Source organism: Zootoca vivipara, chromosome 9 (genome assembly GCF_965207765.1).
Source record: "Zootoca vivipara chromosome 9, rZooViv2.hap1.1, whole genome shotgun sequence".
Lineage (NCBI taxonomy): Eukaryota > Metazoa > Chordata > Lepidosauria > Squamata > Lacertidae > Zootoca > Zootoca vivipara.
Genome location: NC_142592.1, coordinates 44,522,063 through 44,539,881, shown reverse-complemented (window position 1 = coordinate 44,539,881; position 17,819 = coordinate 44,522,063). Strand labels below are relative to the sequence as shown.

The following is a 17,819-nucleotide window of genomic DNA, read 5'->3' as shown; positions in this document are numbered from 1 at the left end:
CGATATCAAAATAAAATGGTCGCTGGCTGATTTGGGCGCATTGGTTACCTGAATTGTCTGGGTGTTTTCTGTGAGTTATGCTGGTCTTGTTCACATAAGGCAGCAAGCCAAACTCACCATGGCTACATATTGTGCTTAACAAAGAGAGAGCTTAACCAGGCAGCCATTGTGGGGAATGCTACAGTATGAGGAGGCCATCTATGTGCCTTCTCAGTCTGCTGTTCAGGTGCTAAGTGCTGATGAGCTTTCCCTTCTTATAGGTATAGACCAATTCACACTGATAGATGCAGATTTAGAAATAATTTCTATAATCAAAATTAAAAATATGACACATCTCACTAGGGATAGGCAAATTTGTCATTTTCAGTTTTCTCCTTTTTCCAGTTTTAAACAGAGTTTGTTACTTTTGGAAAAAAAATATTCATGGAAATTGATCATTTTAGTTTGAATTTCTCCTAATACTCACATTTGTATGTAATTTCCCATAATATACAGTTAAGCAAAGCAAATTCCCCTAAAATTGTGTATTTTTACCCTACTATATGTGTTTTTGTGCATGCTACTTGACTCTAGAAAGACTTTGCAAAATTCAGATAATTGTGAATTTTTAAAAATAGCTGTACTTTGGTCCTCACATTGTTTCAGAAAGTGAAAATCAGGTGGATTCCCATTTAAGAGTGAACTTAATTCACTCCCCGCCCCCAATCCCTACATCTCACCATAGTGGGTGGAAATGGTGGCCTGCTTTGTCCACTGTCTGGGTCTCAACTGCTGATGGGCAACCACTGCACTCCCTTTTTATAGTTATTTATCCTTAAACCAGACTTGGACCAGATAATCCTTCAAATAGAGGACTCCTTAAAACAGGGGTTGTTTGACTCCAACTCCTACAAGCCTCAGCCAACATGGCCAATGGGATGGAGGGATCTGGAGTCCTGCAACATCTGAAGCTCACCATGTTGGCTACCCCTGAAATAGAGGGCCATCTCCTATAAAGCAGGATGCCTGGCCACATTTTCTCTCAAGCAATTCATGTCTCCAGTATTGATGTCAATGCCTGAAAGGTCAAATAAGCCTTAGGAAGGGTAGGGATGGAGTTGAGGGTGTTTGCTTGTTTCTCGGAGGAGGCAGGATAGAAAAAAAAGCGTGGGAAGAACACTCACTGAGATAACTTTTGGCTCTTGGAGGAAGCGTTGGTTTGCTTTCCTGTGTGCCACAGGATGCACAGTCATCAGGCATTATAATAGACAAGTTTGAAACAAGTCATTAAGCATCCTGCTTTTTTTGGCACTTCCTATATCATGCAAAGCTGGCAACCCATCCACCACACATAGAATTTCTTCTGCCGTAGCTTCCCAAATTGTCATACAGACCTCCAATGCTACTTCACAGAAGCCTTGGTGTGTGTGTGTGTGTGTGTGTGAGAGAGAGAGAGAGAGAGAGAGAGAGAGAGAGAGAGCATGAGTAGTGTCCTGAAAATAGAAGGCTGACATCCGGGTGAGCTACGTCACAAATTAAATTGAAAAGCAAATGTTAACTGTGTTCTAGTCTCTTGTAATAAGCAAAACCTGTAAAGATTTTGAATTTTTATGTCATTAAATGTGTTTTTATATGTGATGGAAGCCTCCCAGAGCAGCTGGGGCAACCCAGCCAGATGGGTGGGGAATAATAATAATAATAATAATAATAATAATAATAATAATAATGTAATAATAATACTGTAATAATAATACTGTAATAATAATAATAATAATAATAATAATAATAATAATAATAATATCCTGTCACTACCTCCGAGTTTTAAAAAAATAAGAGTTGGAGGGGACCTTGTAGAACATTTATTCTAATCTGCTGCTTGATGCAAGGAATCCAGAATTAGGGCACCTCCAAGAGATGGCTGCCCTGCCTCTACATCAGGAAATCTGCTTGAAAAGGGAGAGCCCACCACCTCACTAAACAATTGCTTCCATTATTGATGTGCTCTTACTATCAAGACGTTTCTTCCAACGTTTCTCCCAACCAAAATATATCCTCCTACAACTTAAGCCCATTAGATCAGTGTTTCTCAACCTTTTTTGGGCCACGGCACACTTGTTCCGTGAAAAAAATCACGAGGCACACCACCATTAAAAAAGTTAAAAAAATTAACTCTGTGCCGCCCTATATTATAATTATGGCTGTAAGAAACACTTGCCAAATATTGCTTTCCAGCGGGTCAGTGTTGGGTATTGGCGGCCGCCAGGCTCGTTTGCACTGAGCTTTGGGAAAGAGGAGGAGAAATATTGCTTTCCGGCGGGTCAGCGCCGATAATTGGCGGCCGCCAGGCACGTGACAATGCAAATCGCCCTTCTCGTCGCGGCACACCAGCCAGCGTCTCGCAGCACACTAGTGTGCCGCGGAACAGCGGTTGAGAAACGCTGCATTAGATCATAATTTAAGCCCCTTTGGGGCAGCAAAGAATGGGTCTTTGCTGTTTTCCATGTGACAACCCTTTTGTGTATTTGAAGAGTTACCCATTTGACTTGGATTCTTCAACTGTTTATGTGACTGGAGCCCTCCATTTTTGCAAAGAATTGTGTCTCTGGGTGTGCAGGTTCATTCTGTTGTTTCTGCTTTAGGCACCATAAGGCCAGCCTTCACTAGATGCTCCCTTCCAACTCTCACCTAAAATACAAAAGTCACAATTCATCAGAGTTAGGTAAGCTTAAGGGTGGGCTTAAGGGTGCCTAACTCTGTTTTCGGCCATGACCAAAGTGCTTTTTCTTTTCTTTTCCATGTAGCACAGTGTAGTGAAACAAAGTGTGTATTTGTGTGGTGTGTGCATGTGTCATATTGTTATGAGATATCTCCAGGATGCTGAGCACATGCCCCACCGCCCCAGTGCAGCTTTTATCTTGCATTCATCTTCCCATTATAATTATCTTGTCTCTGCCAGGACAGTTTCAACCAAGGAGCATTTCTCCACATTCACAATAATCTTCATCACCTGTAAAATGTTTTTTGTGTTTTTCCCAGCAAGCAAATGGAAGGAGAGCAACAATAGGTAAGCAGTCCCAGTCATACTCTTAACTCGTTTTTCTTTTCTTTTTTTTAATAAGAAATTTATTGCAAATATAGAAATTGATTTTCTCCATACAGGAATCTCCGATTCAAGGAAAACAATTTCGTGCCATTCAGTTTAAAATGTGTGTAGGATGGGGGAGAGGGAGGAAGAAATATCAAATAAAACTCAAACCTAAAATTAAATCAAACTTCAAAAAATAAATCTCCATACACAACCAAGATTCACAGGATCATTACAGGAGGAGGAGGGAACCCAAATGGCTGGTGAGGACCCAAACCAGCAGATGCCTCCAATTGTGTATTACATTCAAGGGGCAGGGGAGCAGAAGTGGGAATTCAGGGGGAGACTGGGAGGAGAGGGGGTACTACCCCCTGCTCTTGTACCCCAATTCTGTGCTTGTGGGTGGCAGGGCTACGCAGGGATTCCACCCCTCTTACAACTGGCTCCCTCTCCTCATGTCGTAGTATCGATTGGGAGTGTAGGAGTCACCTGAAAGCAAGGCCTCATATTGGAATCAAAGGCCAAGAATGGAGGTGGGGGAGCAGGCGAGGATCTAAGGAAATTCATCCCTCCAGAGGATGGAAAGGAGATGTGTGTATTTGGGAGGAAGGACCTTCCATTTGCAGTCGTCTTCCACTGTGGGTTTCCTGCCCTGAAGTATATGGAGTTAAATCTTCCTGAACAAGATACAGTAGACAGAAAGGGGTAGATGTTTTATTCCAGTTCACAGCAGAAAGGAAGGAACATCGATGAAGAGATCCCCAAGGTGGCTGAAGATCTGCTTCGTGGAGCTGATCTCCACAAAGTACCAAAAAAAGCAGGAATGTTCAAAGAGCATGGTGGGGGATGAAAGTTTCCTCAAAGCCCACAAAAAAACCCCAAATAAAAGAAAAACTCAGTACAAAACATTTCACAGTGAGATTCATTAAAGAACAACTTCCCTGTGTTGTAGTTTATACACCGTGACTCTAGGGAGGCTGTTGTCCCTGATCCTGGAAGGGTTGCACTTTCGTCTGTGCGCAGTGTCATGGCTGTCGATCGGTGGGTGATGGCCGCCACTTAAAAAGGGATTCCCCACCCCCATCTGATAAATGGGCTTGCCACATGCTATCTTTGCTGGTCCTTTCATATGCTCAGGGCAAGGAAGATGGAGCCCATTAAGCAGTTCTTGATGTCCTTCGGTGGCTGCATTCTTCTCAATGAGATTTGGCTGAGCTGGGCTTTCTGGTGCTTAGTACATGGAATGCTCATCTTGGCATATTGTCTTGTATACTATGCACTTGGTTGCATCTTGCAATGTCTATTTCAGCTAGGATGTCAACTGATGAGATTATGCTTAATGAGAGTATATAGAATTAGGCTCTGGATTTCAAGAACTGGTAACTGGATTCCGCAAATCACTTATCCTCCAACTTGCTCCATTCTTCTCTCCATCTCCACCTCATTAAATTTCCTAATCCTGTCGTTCCTTGTCTCCTCCTCCATCACCTCATCCCCCCCCCAACACTACACTATGTCCTTGCCCAGGTTCCTAATGGAGGTCTTATCAAATGAGGACTTCCCACTGGATCAGCAGCAGAGATGGGCAAGAAGGCTGCCCTGCTTTACAATGTTCTACTATTACCAGGGCTAGGAGCCTTTATTGGGTGAGGGACTTATTCCCTCATGAGAAACTTTCTGGGGTGGGACCATATGTCAACGAGGACAGGACTGAATGCAAAAGTTGAAGCAACGGACATGACTCTTACCTTTGTAGAGTTGGCTCATTCCAGCTCCGCAAAAACCAGGTTTCAACAAACATCCAAACCTCTACATCCAGGCAAGCAAAATGTGCTGGCCATACTTCAAGGACACAGTCCAGGCAGGGAAAAGCACTTGGGGAGGGCATGGAGCAGGGTTGGTGTTGGGGGAGGGGTATGGGCCGAGTAGAGGCCATGGTCTGAAGGCACATGAGGCCCCCACCTTCCTGAAGCTAAGGAGGTCTGGGTCTGATTTCCAGAGAACCACATGTACATTGGTGGGATATAAATGTAAGCAACTATATTAAAAATAAGCACATGTATGTGTGGCCTGCGGAACAGTTCTGTGGGTCAGAGGGGGGGGGCTGGAGGGCTGCATTCACTGCCCTACCTCTGAGCAAAAGGTTCCCCATTGCTGTCCTACAAAGACTCTTGGAACATACATTGATTTGCCAAAGTATCATGCAGTGTTCAGTACACAGATCAGCACTTACAGAGATCCAATGCTCTTAACTAGAACCTCCACGCCCCACTGTCTGGACAATCAACCTTTCTTTCTAGTCATTTTATATATTCTAAGATACACATTTTTCCTCTTCATTTTCATCACTATGTCACTCTTTCTTCACGATCCCCTCCTTTTATATCCTACGACCTCCTCTCCTATTTTTCTTATCACTTTTTTTCTGGAACAGATATAGTAATTTCTGTGGAGAATTGTTAGTAGGGATGCCAGTGAAGTTCTCCGAACATAGGATCATAATCAGATTTCGGAAGGCTCATCAAAACCCATCTCAAAGGAGAGGTGAGTTTTATGGCCCCTGAATTACATCTTCTCTGGCTCAGATTAAAACCTGAGCCAGAAAAGAATTCCTAGCCTCCCCGCTCTCATCAATGCTATCTCTCGTAGTTACTTAATGCCTGCCCTACTAGTTCCAGTTTTCTCAAACCATTCCACTCTTCCTTTCATTTACCTTTCTAGAGCCAGGGACAGCAGAAAGTAAGATGACTGGAGGGAATATTTTCCCCTTCCCCCTTCTGTTGCACTGATGTGATTAGCGGTGTAACAGGATGCAAAAACTCGGAAGGCCACGGAAGATGTGGTTCTCCCAAGAGTTGCTGCAATTGCAGTGGGAAAAGTGTGACAGAAATGGAAAGATCCTCCCCTCATGCATCATGCGTCAAGTAAAAGGAAGACATGTGTTGGGGAGGTTCTTGGCTGCGGTGGCTGCTGCTGCTGCTGGGGAAAACTTTCAGGGACTGCAACAATTTGTGGGGTTGGGGATTTTTCTAAGCTCTTGGCTTGGCTTGGAGAAATGATCTGAGATTTTCATTTTTTTTCAGAATATCTCAAAATAATAATAATTAGTTAATCCAATACAAGTTTGGGAGAGCTCATCCACATGTCTCTAACTGCTCTGAGCTAGTAAAATAGCCCAAATGACCACAGTGATCCATTGTGGCCTTAAAAGATCTAATTACCACTGTGTTCTGCATTTTTTAGCCTCCATTCTCAGATGTCCCTCGCTGTCCCCCAAACTTCTGTGTTTCCCTGTCAACCCCCAATATTTATATAGTGTGGCTTCCCAGAAGCTGAGTGAAACTGATCTTTCTTCATATCTGACCTTCTCCAAAGTTGTGTGACAACTTTTCATGCACAAGGTAGGGCAAAGCTATCTCAAGTTTCATCCTGTGTTTGTTTTTGGCCTAGCAGGAGAGGAGCTGGAACAAAGTAGCTTGATGAAAAGACAAAGAACTTCTGTGCAATCCTCAGGGAAGCTTAGGATGAAAATCAAAGCTTCAAGCTAGTGCAGGGTCACTTGTCTACAGCAGATTCATAAACAGGCACCTTGACGATACAAGGTCTCCAGTCTCCTAACAGACTGGTATACTGGATGGTAGCCATTACATTTACAGAAGGCTGTGCTTTTGACTTTTCTTTTTTGCAACTTTTCCAAGTGACCCCATCCACCTGTATTGAGTATCCTCAACAATCTTTTTCTCATCACTGTACTGGGCAGCTCAGAGTGCTGGTAGCCAGAAAAAGGCACCTGAAAGTTTCCTTATGCTGGTTTTGTGGAGCAGCAGTACTAACTTGAACTTGAGTCACAAACAGATATTTCCTCCTCTTGTTAGTCCAACATATCTCTGCCTCTTGATTCCTGTCCCACAATCTTGGCTTTCCTATGCCTCTCTTCCAGTTCTATTGTCATGATCTTCTGTCACCACCCCTCTCGCTTTCCCTCACCACATATCATCACCTTAATTTTTTGGGGGTCCCTTTTCCTATTACCTCTCCCACCCCCACCTGGCCTCTCAGAGCCTCTAGTTAAGTATTGGGGCTGATTAGCATTGCAAACACATCGACACCACCTCAGCCAAGATTCCTTGACATAAATTTCCATTTGTCGTTCATGAATATTTCAAGCCCACCTCAGGAGAAATTATCTGGCACAGGAGGCAAGATGGCAAAGAATGAAGCTGGGGGTGGCACTGCAGTATTTGCAGAGGCGGTGCCTGTGGCATCTTCCAATGAGATCAAAATCGCAGCACAGTGTTATCACAGGTTGTAGGTGCTGTACGAAAGCCCACTTTGCCCTTGTACTCCTGATCCTCCTAGGAGATTTCTCCTGAGTCATTGCTAGAGGATGTGTGATACACTCCAGATTCTTATCTTCTTCTTCCAACTCAGTCACAGGAGGATGGGCTGTACGCCCCACACCTCCCATGTGGAACAGGTGTCCTTCCTTCCGAAGAGCCACTTTGGGAAGAATCTGGTCCACTGTCAGTTTTAGGTTCTTCTCTACCACTGAAGTAACCAGAGTGCCTTTCAGAGGGGAGTACGAATCCAACTCTGGCCTTCTCTTCCTCCCAGCAGTCTAAGCAAGGTCTCCATCACTTGGTGGCTGCGAGGTCCAAGCCCATCAAAGAAAACAAAGCAAGAATTTTCTAGGATAAAAGTGTCTGGTTTCTTCTTGAACTTGCCCCAGGTATTTCAGGACTCCAAGGCAAGAATGATCAGCTCACTCTGGGGAGGTGCCTTTAGTGCATTTCTCCACCACAAAGAGGTGGAGATCAAGATCATTATGTGAGCTACACAGTGGCTTCGTTACTCAGTCACCGCAAAGAGATGAGGAAGCTTCATCACCAGAACCTACTGGAGTCAAGGGGAGATTCCCCCCCCCACTGCTTTGGATGAGGCCTGCAAATTCCCAATTAAGGTGCCCTTAAAGCTAAAGGTTCTGGTTCTGCGCTGGGATGACCCTAGCAACAGATGTTTGGCCAAGGATTGGGATTTCCCTTGACGTGGCAGCCCTCACTTCACAAGCGTTTCTATGAAATCAAGACTCATGAGGGTAAATGACTACCACAGGATGAGCCCATTTTGAAGATTTGGTGCCATCATTTTGGCCTCAGAAAGTCATCCAGGCCAAAGGCAGATGCTTGCAAAGGGGCAGTCTGCCTGTAGGGGTGGACTGCATTGGAAGTCGGGGTTGCTATTTTGCTGGTGGCACCTGGTTTGGGTCATCTTTGGAATCCACTCCCTCCCAAAGTTGTCAAATCACAATGGCGGTCAAGGGCATATGGGGAATTTGGAGGCAAAGTGGGAGGAAGGAGCAAAGGAGCATGGTTAGGTTTAGTCTCGACAAACCAGCACATACACAAAAGATGTTTTTGCTCAGAAAAATACAGTTAAAATCATCATGCAAATATAACGCTTAAATCTCCTCTTTTCGGACTGTGTGCATGTACTCTGTGGTTGTTCACAGTCTCATCTAGCAGCAGGGAAAGGGTTGGTCAGAGAGTTAGAGCAAGCCTTCCTCTCCCTTTGCCACCCCTCTCCACTCCTAGCCTGTTGGAACAGTTCTGTCCTCCATCAGCTCTGGAAGATCCTGGGCTTGCTATGTACCCACCACCACCCATGATCTAATCTGAATCCTTTTTTTCCCTTTTCAGAGAGATGGAGGAAATAGAGATCAATGGCAACACACAGCACACAGCCTCTTACGTATGATTTCATCGCAACCTGCTCCACAATAAGAGATTATGGGATGGGGAGGCTGGGGTGAAGCAGTGGAAGTGGGAAACAGGGTTTGTTTGCACCTTCCTTCCACCCTCACTGCCTTTTACCCTGATTCCGAGTCAGAAGGCAAGTTATCTCATTTCCCTAGGGTTGTGAAAATCTATCTGGGGTGGCTTTGGTGTACCTTTTAATAGCGACATAATATGGGAGAATTTTGGCTGGTGCAGTTTCTGCCACCGCTGCAGCATGAGTGTGGGAGAAGCTGCCAAATTTCTCCCATCTCCGCACATATTAAATGGCACAGGTATCCTGTCCTAGGTGGATTTGGGTGATCCTATGACACCAAAATGATCCAGCAACACTTCCCCGTATATGATGGTTGATGGATCTACATGGCTGAATGTTCCAGGTCCTCAACAAGTCCAGCGCACACAACCATTGCCACTTTTGAGTCATGCTGAAACATCTCCTCTCCTGGCAAAAATATCACACCTGCTATCAAGGATGCCCCCTACACCCTTTACTCAGACCCGAGTGCATTAGGGGAGTCATAAACTGTGTTTGGTCCTGCTGTTAATATCTGCCTAGGGTCACTGCACTGCAAAACTTCCCACAACACAGGAAACATGCCAGCATGCAAAAGGGATTCTGCAAGAAGTCGGGGGTTTCATTCATGAATCCACTGGGACTCAGCGGGAATGCACTTTGGCCCCGCTCCCACCGGAACCCCCACCGGATGTTATGCCCATCTCCCTCAGTAATCTTCAAACAATTTTCATTCTTTTCCTTAGGCTTTCTTCAGGATTCTCTCACTGGGGAAGATACTCACGGTGAGCATGCCCCCAATATTTCTCCCGAGGGCTCCTGGCAAGATCTTGTAAAGGAAATATTTCAGACATGTCCCCTGGAATTTTAAGAAGGATCTACTCCACAGATAGGGATCGACCCCATATCCTCTCTGGGAGTGAGACAGATTGTCTCCAAATCCCAAACAAGTGTTTACTCTTGGGGGTTTGTCTTTGGAATTCCTCCCTGTCGTCACCCAAAAGCATACATCTCTTAGGGTGATGGAGGAGAAGCTCCGTTGGATCAATCAAGAAAGAACCCATCTCTATTCAGTTCCTACCAAGGATGTATCTCCAGGATCTCAGCCCCCTCCACTTGTTTCCATGGTAAACAAATCCCTGAGATTTAAGACGCCAATCATTGGATGGCACTACCAGCCCAGACTGCTTTTGCTATCCACACTATTGCTCAGGTAAGAGAAGGGTCCTCCCATGATTGCCGTGCGAAGCATAGCATGTATCAGAGGTGGAGGTGAGGTGAGGAAAGAGTTCTCCCCACAGCAACCCAGTAAGCACTGGCCATTCAACTACAACTGCCTTTTCAGAAGAAAGGTAGTTCCCTAACCACAGAGCCCACTTACCCAGCCACTTCCCAATACACTCAGCTGCTTGCCTCTTAGTTTGCTAGATCAGACATTTTTAAAGTCAGCTTTACACTGTTATCCCTGCTGCAGCTGGCTGCAGGCAGACAATCGGGAAGAAGAAATACTGCAAGATGCAGAGAGATTAGCCCTGGCTGTGCAAGGCCATGCTTACCTTGAGTGTCTACATCTGGGGTCCCTGTTGGGAGCAGTGACACTTCTTTTCCTGCACTGGAATAAGACTCTAGTTTGGTGCTTGAGAACTAGAATCCAGGACTCCTTTGGGCCAGCTCTACTAATGGAACAACACTGCCAAGAGAAGATCTTGGGAAGAGGCATTAGCCCCAGTGATGGCTCCTGAAACAACAACTTGCTTGATGGAGTTCCATCACTAAAAAGGAATTGCTAGGAGATTCCTTGGCTGAAGTAACTTGTGCTTTGTTGATGTGTTCTGATGTGCAGGCAGGTAGTGGGGGGGGCTATAAGCTATGGAGCTTTGATGCAAGGTAGAGATGTGAGGAAACTTCATGGTGGTGAGCAGAGGGATGGTACGCCTTATCAAGCGGTGTAATAAGACAGAGCAAGGCAGGGAGGGCAAGAGGGAGTGGAGACGCTTTATGCTTGGCACTAGAACTGATAAAGCATTCCCTATCACCACCTCTATAGAACAGAGCCTTCACAGAGTGGCTCTGCTATTTAGATTTAGTAAATTACCTATAATGTCACACTCTGCAGGGGTGCTACCTAGGTATCTCATGCTTGCTTCCTATTCTATACCAGCTCTCCTTGATTAAACAATCTCTTATCTCCTGGCAGCTTGAGGCCACATCGGAGCTGCTGAATAACTCCAAGCAGTGCACTCAGCCTGTGCCTCTTTGTGTCCATTGACACAAACAGCATTGACCTTGTCTCTGCTGTTCCCATTGGCCACTGGCACCCTTTCCCAGGGGGAAAAAGAAGTATGGTGGTCAGGAGTAGAACACCTGCATCTGCAAGGAAGAAATGGGTATGGGATCTAAGTAGCAATATCTGATATCAGCATATTATCTTCATACATTTTTGTCATCTCACTTAGCGCTGCTATAGCCTAAATACTACTTCAATAAAAGATATTCTGTTCTATTCAATGGGCATGAAGAACAGGTTATGGCAGCATGGTGGCAGGTCAGCGGTTGAGCCTGGCCTGCCCACCAGTTTAACTGATGGGTGCCTATGCTTTCCCATTCTGATCCAACCCTTTATACACTGCCTTGAATATTTTTAAAGGCAGTGTAGAATAAGCACCTTGCCTTTAGGACTTCTTTAACCCTCTCTGCTTCCATCCAGGGTTCCGGCGTAACAGCATCCTGCACTGCAAGGACAGCCAATGTGGTGGCCTCCAGATATTGTTGAACTGCAACTCCCATCTGCCCCAGCCAGGATAGGCAATGTCCAGGCATGGTGGGAGTTGTGGTCCCAACATCTGGAGGGCACTATGCTAGCTACTGCTGCAGTATAGTGTATATATCCAGAGTGTTAGATAGATTCCCTTCCTCTATCCCTACTTAGGTCAAGTTCTGGCAGTGAGGTGTAAAGGAAGCCTATTGGAGATTCGCCTTGCCCACCAAGGACCTCATAGCTGATCACAGACATTCTTTCAGTGTAAGGAGCAGTTGATGAGAGCCTGTCTGTCTGTCTGTCTGTCATGAGACTCTGCTCTGCAGGATGCCCAACGTATTCTGGGATGGGGTTGTGTGCTGTTCCGCGAGCCAAGCGTATCCGGGGTCAGGGCTCCTTGAGATCATAGAGGGGTTGCAGATGCTGCCCTCCTTCCCTTCCCCTCACCTTGGCAATTCCTTTTTCCATGTGTCAGGCAGCACAATCACCCTCTCCTCTTGGAAGACAACTGAACAGCCTGCAGAGAGGCACCTTATGAGCTAATGCTCTTTCTTCCTAACAAATGAGGAAGGGTATGGGGAGGGCCCTACTACTACTAATGCGCCATCTCCCAGCCCCTTCCAGAGTGGAGGGAGCCAAGCCATCTTGGGGCAGCCTACACCACACAAGGTTCATGGGCAGGTGAGGACATGTTAAGAAAGCCTCCCTTTTTGCTCTTTGCTTCTGTCCTTGCGCATATATGGATATATGGAGGAGGTGGCAGCAGGGCAGCAGGCCTAGAAAACCTCTCTGAGCACAGAGAGGACATGTCTTCATCTGGACTCTGAGGCCCTTGAAACAATGGGGATCACTTTTCAACAAGCTGTGCCAACGCAGCTGAGGTTAACCTTAAATGATCCAACCACATCAGCAGAGGTTGCCCACCTGGGTCTTTCCCATGAGACTGGCACTCGTACTCTCTGCAGGCTGCTAATCCCACATCCGGCACTCACACTACTGTCCCTCGGCCGCATGGCTGGGTTGCTGAAATGCTTCCCCAGCTGTGGGAGATCCACTCACAGGAAAGTGCCTCCCATGCTAGGGCAGCCTTTGCCAAGCTGGTGCTCTCCAGATGTTTGGGGCTATAATTCCCATCAGCCTTGGACACCACAGCCATGCTGGCTGGCTCTGGTAAGAGACATAGTGCAAAGCCTGTGAGGGGCACCAGGTTGGGGAGGGCTGCGCTAAGGCAACCTTTTTAAGAGCCCCTTTAAGTATAAGGAAGGGAAGGATGAGGAGGCATCACCCCTTCCTTGCCTCCCTTTTGTCTGGGGAATGAGCAAAATCCTCTCTTTCTGGAACAAAATAGCAAACCGGAACAGAAAAATCACGTCGGCTGTCTTAGCTTGTGCCTGATTAGCATCCTTCCCTTGCCACTTCTGCTACCTACCAGCCCAGTATCTCCCTTAACAGTCACCCCCTTCTCTTCACCTCAATATAAAAGCAAGTGTCTCCTTCCCACCAATCCAAACGAGATAACAGTGGTCCCCGTAACACAGTAGAGACAATTCATTTTACTCGGGGCTTTTTTCCTGTTCATTTTTGTAAACTTTTAAGAAATGGTTTTCAGTTTCTTTTATCAGGGTTTTGTTTTTGTTTTTCACAGTCAGGTGGGTTAATTTGTGTATGTGTGTGTGTTTGTGTGTTTCAATTTTCTTTCTTTTAATGAGAGAGTCACAACTTCTGCTGAGCAGAGACACCTTTCCAGTAATCCAAGATATCGTGCAGGTCTTCGTCCTTGGCAAACTGGACCTTCTTCCGCAGGGCGTGGCCGGCCGCCATGTAAACCTCCTCTCGGTGGTGCTTCTTGTAAGGCCGGAAACGCTCCCAGATCTTATGGGTGCTCTCTGAGGAGTACTCTGGGCTGGAGGAATAGCCCGAGAAGTAATGTCTAGGCGAGAGCTGAGAATATGTAGAGTCCCGCTTGGACCGGGAGAGCGGCTTAAGGAAGGACACCCTCTGACTTAAGGTGTCGCCACTCTCCTCATAGTAGAGAGCTGGGAAGGAATGCCGGTGTTCACTGCAGTGGTAGGGTGGTTTCACCTCCAGGTGGTGGATGGCACCTGGGGACACGAGGGGAAGACGATCCAAGGGGCTGTTGAGTGGGCTTCCTTTCTCAATGTACTTGGAGTCTGCCTTACTCAAAGGTGGGTGGTCAGGTACGTCAAGGCTGAAGACCTTGGCACTCTTGATGGAGCCACTGGAGGAGATGCTGCAGGTTTTCCTGGTCACCGCAGCATCTGCACTGAGCTGGCGCTGCAGGGGGTGGTGGGAGCTCTCCTTGTAGGGTGGCGAGAGGAAGCTTGGCCGCTCCAGCCCAACAGAGGAACCGGCTGGTATGGACTGGCATTCAAAAGCCATGTCAGAGTCAACACCACCCCCTCCCCCCAAGAAAGAGGCTGTGTCCAGCTTGAGGGCATCGATGCAATTGTTGATTATCTGGTTCACCTTGTCCACTTCCTTGGCAATTGTTGAGATTTCGGCGGCTGAACCTTGCCCATTGTCCAGTTCATGCAGGTCATCATCCCGCTGTGACCTGTCCAGCCCATCCCCGCCACCTGTCCGAACCTCAATGTAATTGCCCTTGGTGGTGACCTTGGGAGTATCCATGCCAGCCTCCATGGATTTGGATGAGGGCATCTTCTCCCCAATCATGGATGGAAGAGAGGACATCCGTGAGACAGGGATGACAGGTGGCTCCCCCAACTTCTGTGACGGATGTACGATTGAGCTGGTATCAATATCTGAGCCATAACGCATCTCCAAAATAGTTTTCTTGACATTGAGGGACTTTTGCTTCTCCTCTTGCATCCTACGCTTCCTCAGGCAATAATACACGATGCCAAGGATAATAACCATTCCAAAAAGACAACCTAAGATGGTCATGATGTAATGGGTAGTGGTGGATGTGTTGGCCATGGGCTCCTCTCTCCCTTTGCTCCTGGTGGCAAAGGAGAGGCAGGTGTGGTTATAGCGCTTGGAGTTGCGTATGGAAGCCACACAAAAGGTATAGTCTGTGTGAGCCTTCAGGTGGGTGAGAGTGACAACTTCCTTCTTCTTCTTCAGAGTCATTACATCAGAGATGTAGCTGTTATTGTACTGGACCAGCACGTACATCTTGCTGAAGGGGAATGGGATGGTCACCACCAAGGCAGCTGAGGTGATAGTCACCTGCTGGAGCTTGATGCTGGGGATGTAGGAGGAATCCGTGGTGGAAGACGCTGGAGGCTCTACTGAGAGGAAGTCTGGGCTGATGCCTGAGTTCTCAGCATTGTCCTCCTCTCTCTGAGAATCTGGGAGGTATGGTGTGGGGTTGATCCTGGAGATCAATGGGTAATTGCCATCCCCACACATTGACTTGAAGATGGTGATGGCGTTGCGACTGTGGTGTGGCCGAGGCATGAGAAGTGGGTAGCCGGCAAACTCCCGGGGAGTCTCACACTGCAGGCGGTCATAGTTTTTGGTAACGTTGTTGAAGGCCACCAGCCACATGAGGAAACCATAGAGGTTGCAGTCGCAGTTGAAGGGGTTCCCAGCCAGTTCGCACACCATCAGGTTGCTGAGGCTGGTGAAGGTGCTTCCCTCCAGGCGGCTAAGGCGATTGGAGGACAGGTCGATGCTGATGAGGCTGGGGCAGTCATTGAAGGCAGTGGGGGTGACCACCTCAATCAGGTTGTGCTGCACAAAGAGGAACTGGAGCCGGCCCATGCCGCGCAGCATGCTCTCTGTCAGGTTGGTGAGCTTGTTGTAACCCAGCTGCAGCACCTGCAGGTTTGACTGCCCCAGGAAGGCTCCATCCTCAATGTAGGAGATCTCGTTCTTTGTCAGGTTGAGGTCCGTCAAGTTGCCAAAGCGGTTGAGGGAGGAGTAGAGCACCACTTTGAGCTTGTTCTCATTCAGCCGCAGGTCGTGCACAGTGCTGTTGATGTGCTGGGGGATGGTCTCGTACGGAGGCTGGTTCTGGCTGCAGATAGCGAGCCAGACGTAACCTTTGTCTCCTTCGATCAGCCAGCAGTCGCTCCAGACACTGCTGGGGGCAGAAATGCAGAGCAGGGTAGCCACCCAGAATCCCAGATGGAGCATGTTGGGCTACAGTGCCCCCTTTAGGCTAAAAGAGGCAAACCCAGCAACAACAAGAACAACAACAACAACAGAATTGAGAAGGAAATGTCAAGAGGGCGACTTGACGCCCTCGGAGCTTAGCAATCGAAGGGCACGAGCACCCCAGTTCTGTTGGACGCCACCATTGTCATACGTGCCCTGTTTCACACACAGTGACAACACTGACTAACTGTGGAGTGAAAATTGTACTCGGAGGGGAAAGATAGCTATCTCTCTATATTTATGCTTCTTCTCAAAGCCAAACAAAAATGAAACGTTCAGCAACAGATCTTCTTTGTGTGACTCCTCCACAGCCTCGCCTGAACAACACCATGATGCAATTGGTGGGAGAACAAGGCAGTGCCGCCTTGGTGTCGCTGACACTCCTTGGGTGCAGCTTCCGCCTCCTCCTCCTCTCGTGGGTCCCCTCCGAGATGCTTCAGAACTTCAGATCAAACGTGTTGAAAACAAACAAACAAACAAAAAATGTAGGGAGAGGCGGAGAACGTTGGGAGGGGGGAGAAGGAGATGGAGGCAAAAAGGGAGGGAGGGAGAGAGAGATCCATCTGTCGCTGAAATCTGGAAAGGAAACACACAAGAGACAAGAAGAGGCATCAATTAGGGGGGCTTTGAAATATGAAAAAAGACAGCTAGGTTTGTTAGTTTCACAGGGATGGGGAGAAGCCGAGCGCAGAGCGATGAGGATGCAAGGGGGGGGCGTATGTGCTGGATTAGCATTGCTTTCTATGTCGGTAAGCTTTGGCGAAGGGAGCCCTTGTAACATAATCTTGTATATCAGTGATAGCCAGAAGGGTACTTGGGTCTGTTATGTAACAAAAATCAGAGTCTTGTGAGGAGGGGGAGCAGAGAAAGTGGAAGATGGGGACAATGAAGTGGAAGGGGGGGGAGGATGTACAGCTGTGTTTCGTACAGCTTAACATACCCCTCCCTTCAATGGGGATTTTCAGCTGTCCCTGTAAAAACAATTTCTCTCTTTCTCTGTTGTGTGCACAAATACGCACACACACTCAAGATAAATAAATAAGGGTCCTAACTAAATGCTTTTCTCTTCCTTGATGCAAAAAAGATAAATAATTCATTTGTTGTATAACTGCTCTCATTCCGAAAATAATTCTCTCGCCTTAGCAGAGATTTTTTTGGGGGGGGGGTAATATGGTCTGGGTGAGTGCAGACTAGAGGGGGGGAGAACCTTTAATTGGTGGAGAAAACTGTACAGCTGTGATGGTCACAGCTGGGCTCCATGCATGCTGAGGAATAGGGAGATGTGTCAACAGCACACATAGCTAGCAGTCCTCAGGAGGTCGACTCTCCCCTTTGGAATAAAGATGTTGTGGTGATTAACGGGTTTCCTCTTTACACATCTGAGTTTACTGAAGTGCTTCCACATCCCTTAGCCCCAAAGCAGTGTGTATTTTTTTGCTATTTGGTGAATGGTCGGGCCTTGGCAGTGTGGAATTTGGAGCGGGGTGCAGTATGGCAAGCTGAGAATCTAAACGTTGTCCCCCTTTCAAAATGCCAAGTTTCTGGTCCTCAACGATACAGTAGGCTTGAAATTGCAAATGCAATGCCTGGTGAAACCTAAGGAGCAGGAGAATTCCCAGTGGTCAGGGAGCGTGTGAAGATTCAGTGACCTGAATAGCCCTTGCTGCTTTGCCATTCCCAGCAGAAATGTGCCAACTTGCATAATTGGACCAGACAGCAGAATTTAGCTTCTCAAGTTCAGAATTTAAGTTACTTTAGTACAGCTCCTTGATTTCTTTCTTCTGGTTCCACTGACATTGGAGGCAATATTCCTATTGACATTTAAACATAGGAAGGGCCATGCTGGGTCTATTCAAAGGTCTAACTAGTTCAGGGATAACCAACATGGTGCCTTCCAACTCCCATCATCCCTGCCCCATTGGCCATGCTGACTGCGGCTGATGGGAGCTGAAATCCACCAAAAGCTGCTGTTGGCTGCCCAATCTAGTTTAGCTTCCTGTTTCCTGTTTCTCACACTGGCTAACCAGCTGCTTCCAGGAAGTCCAC

General features: G+C 47.1%; 1 protein-coding gene across 1 annotated transcript; it reads right to left on the bottom strand.

Moving 5' to 3' along the window:
* Positions 1–3,098: 3,098 nt before the first annotated feature.
* On the bottom strand, positions 3,099–16,345 carry ELFN2 (extracellular leucine rich repeat and fibronectin type III domain containing 2). Its single transcript, XM_088652101.1, has one exon. The coding sequence runs from the start codon at positions 15,750–15,752 to the stop codon at positions 13,344–13,346; it is 2,409 nt and encodes an 802-aa protein (XP_088508227.1). The 5' UTR covers positions 15,753–16,345; the 3' UTR covers positions 3,099–13,343.
* Positions 16,346–17,819: the final 1,474 nt, after the last annotated feature.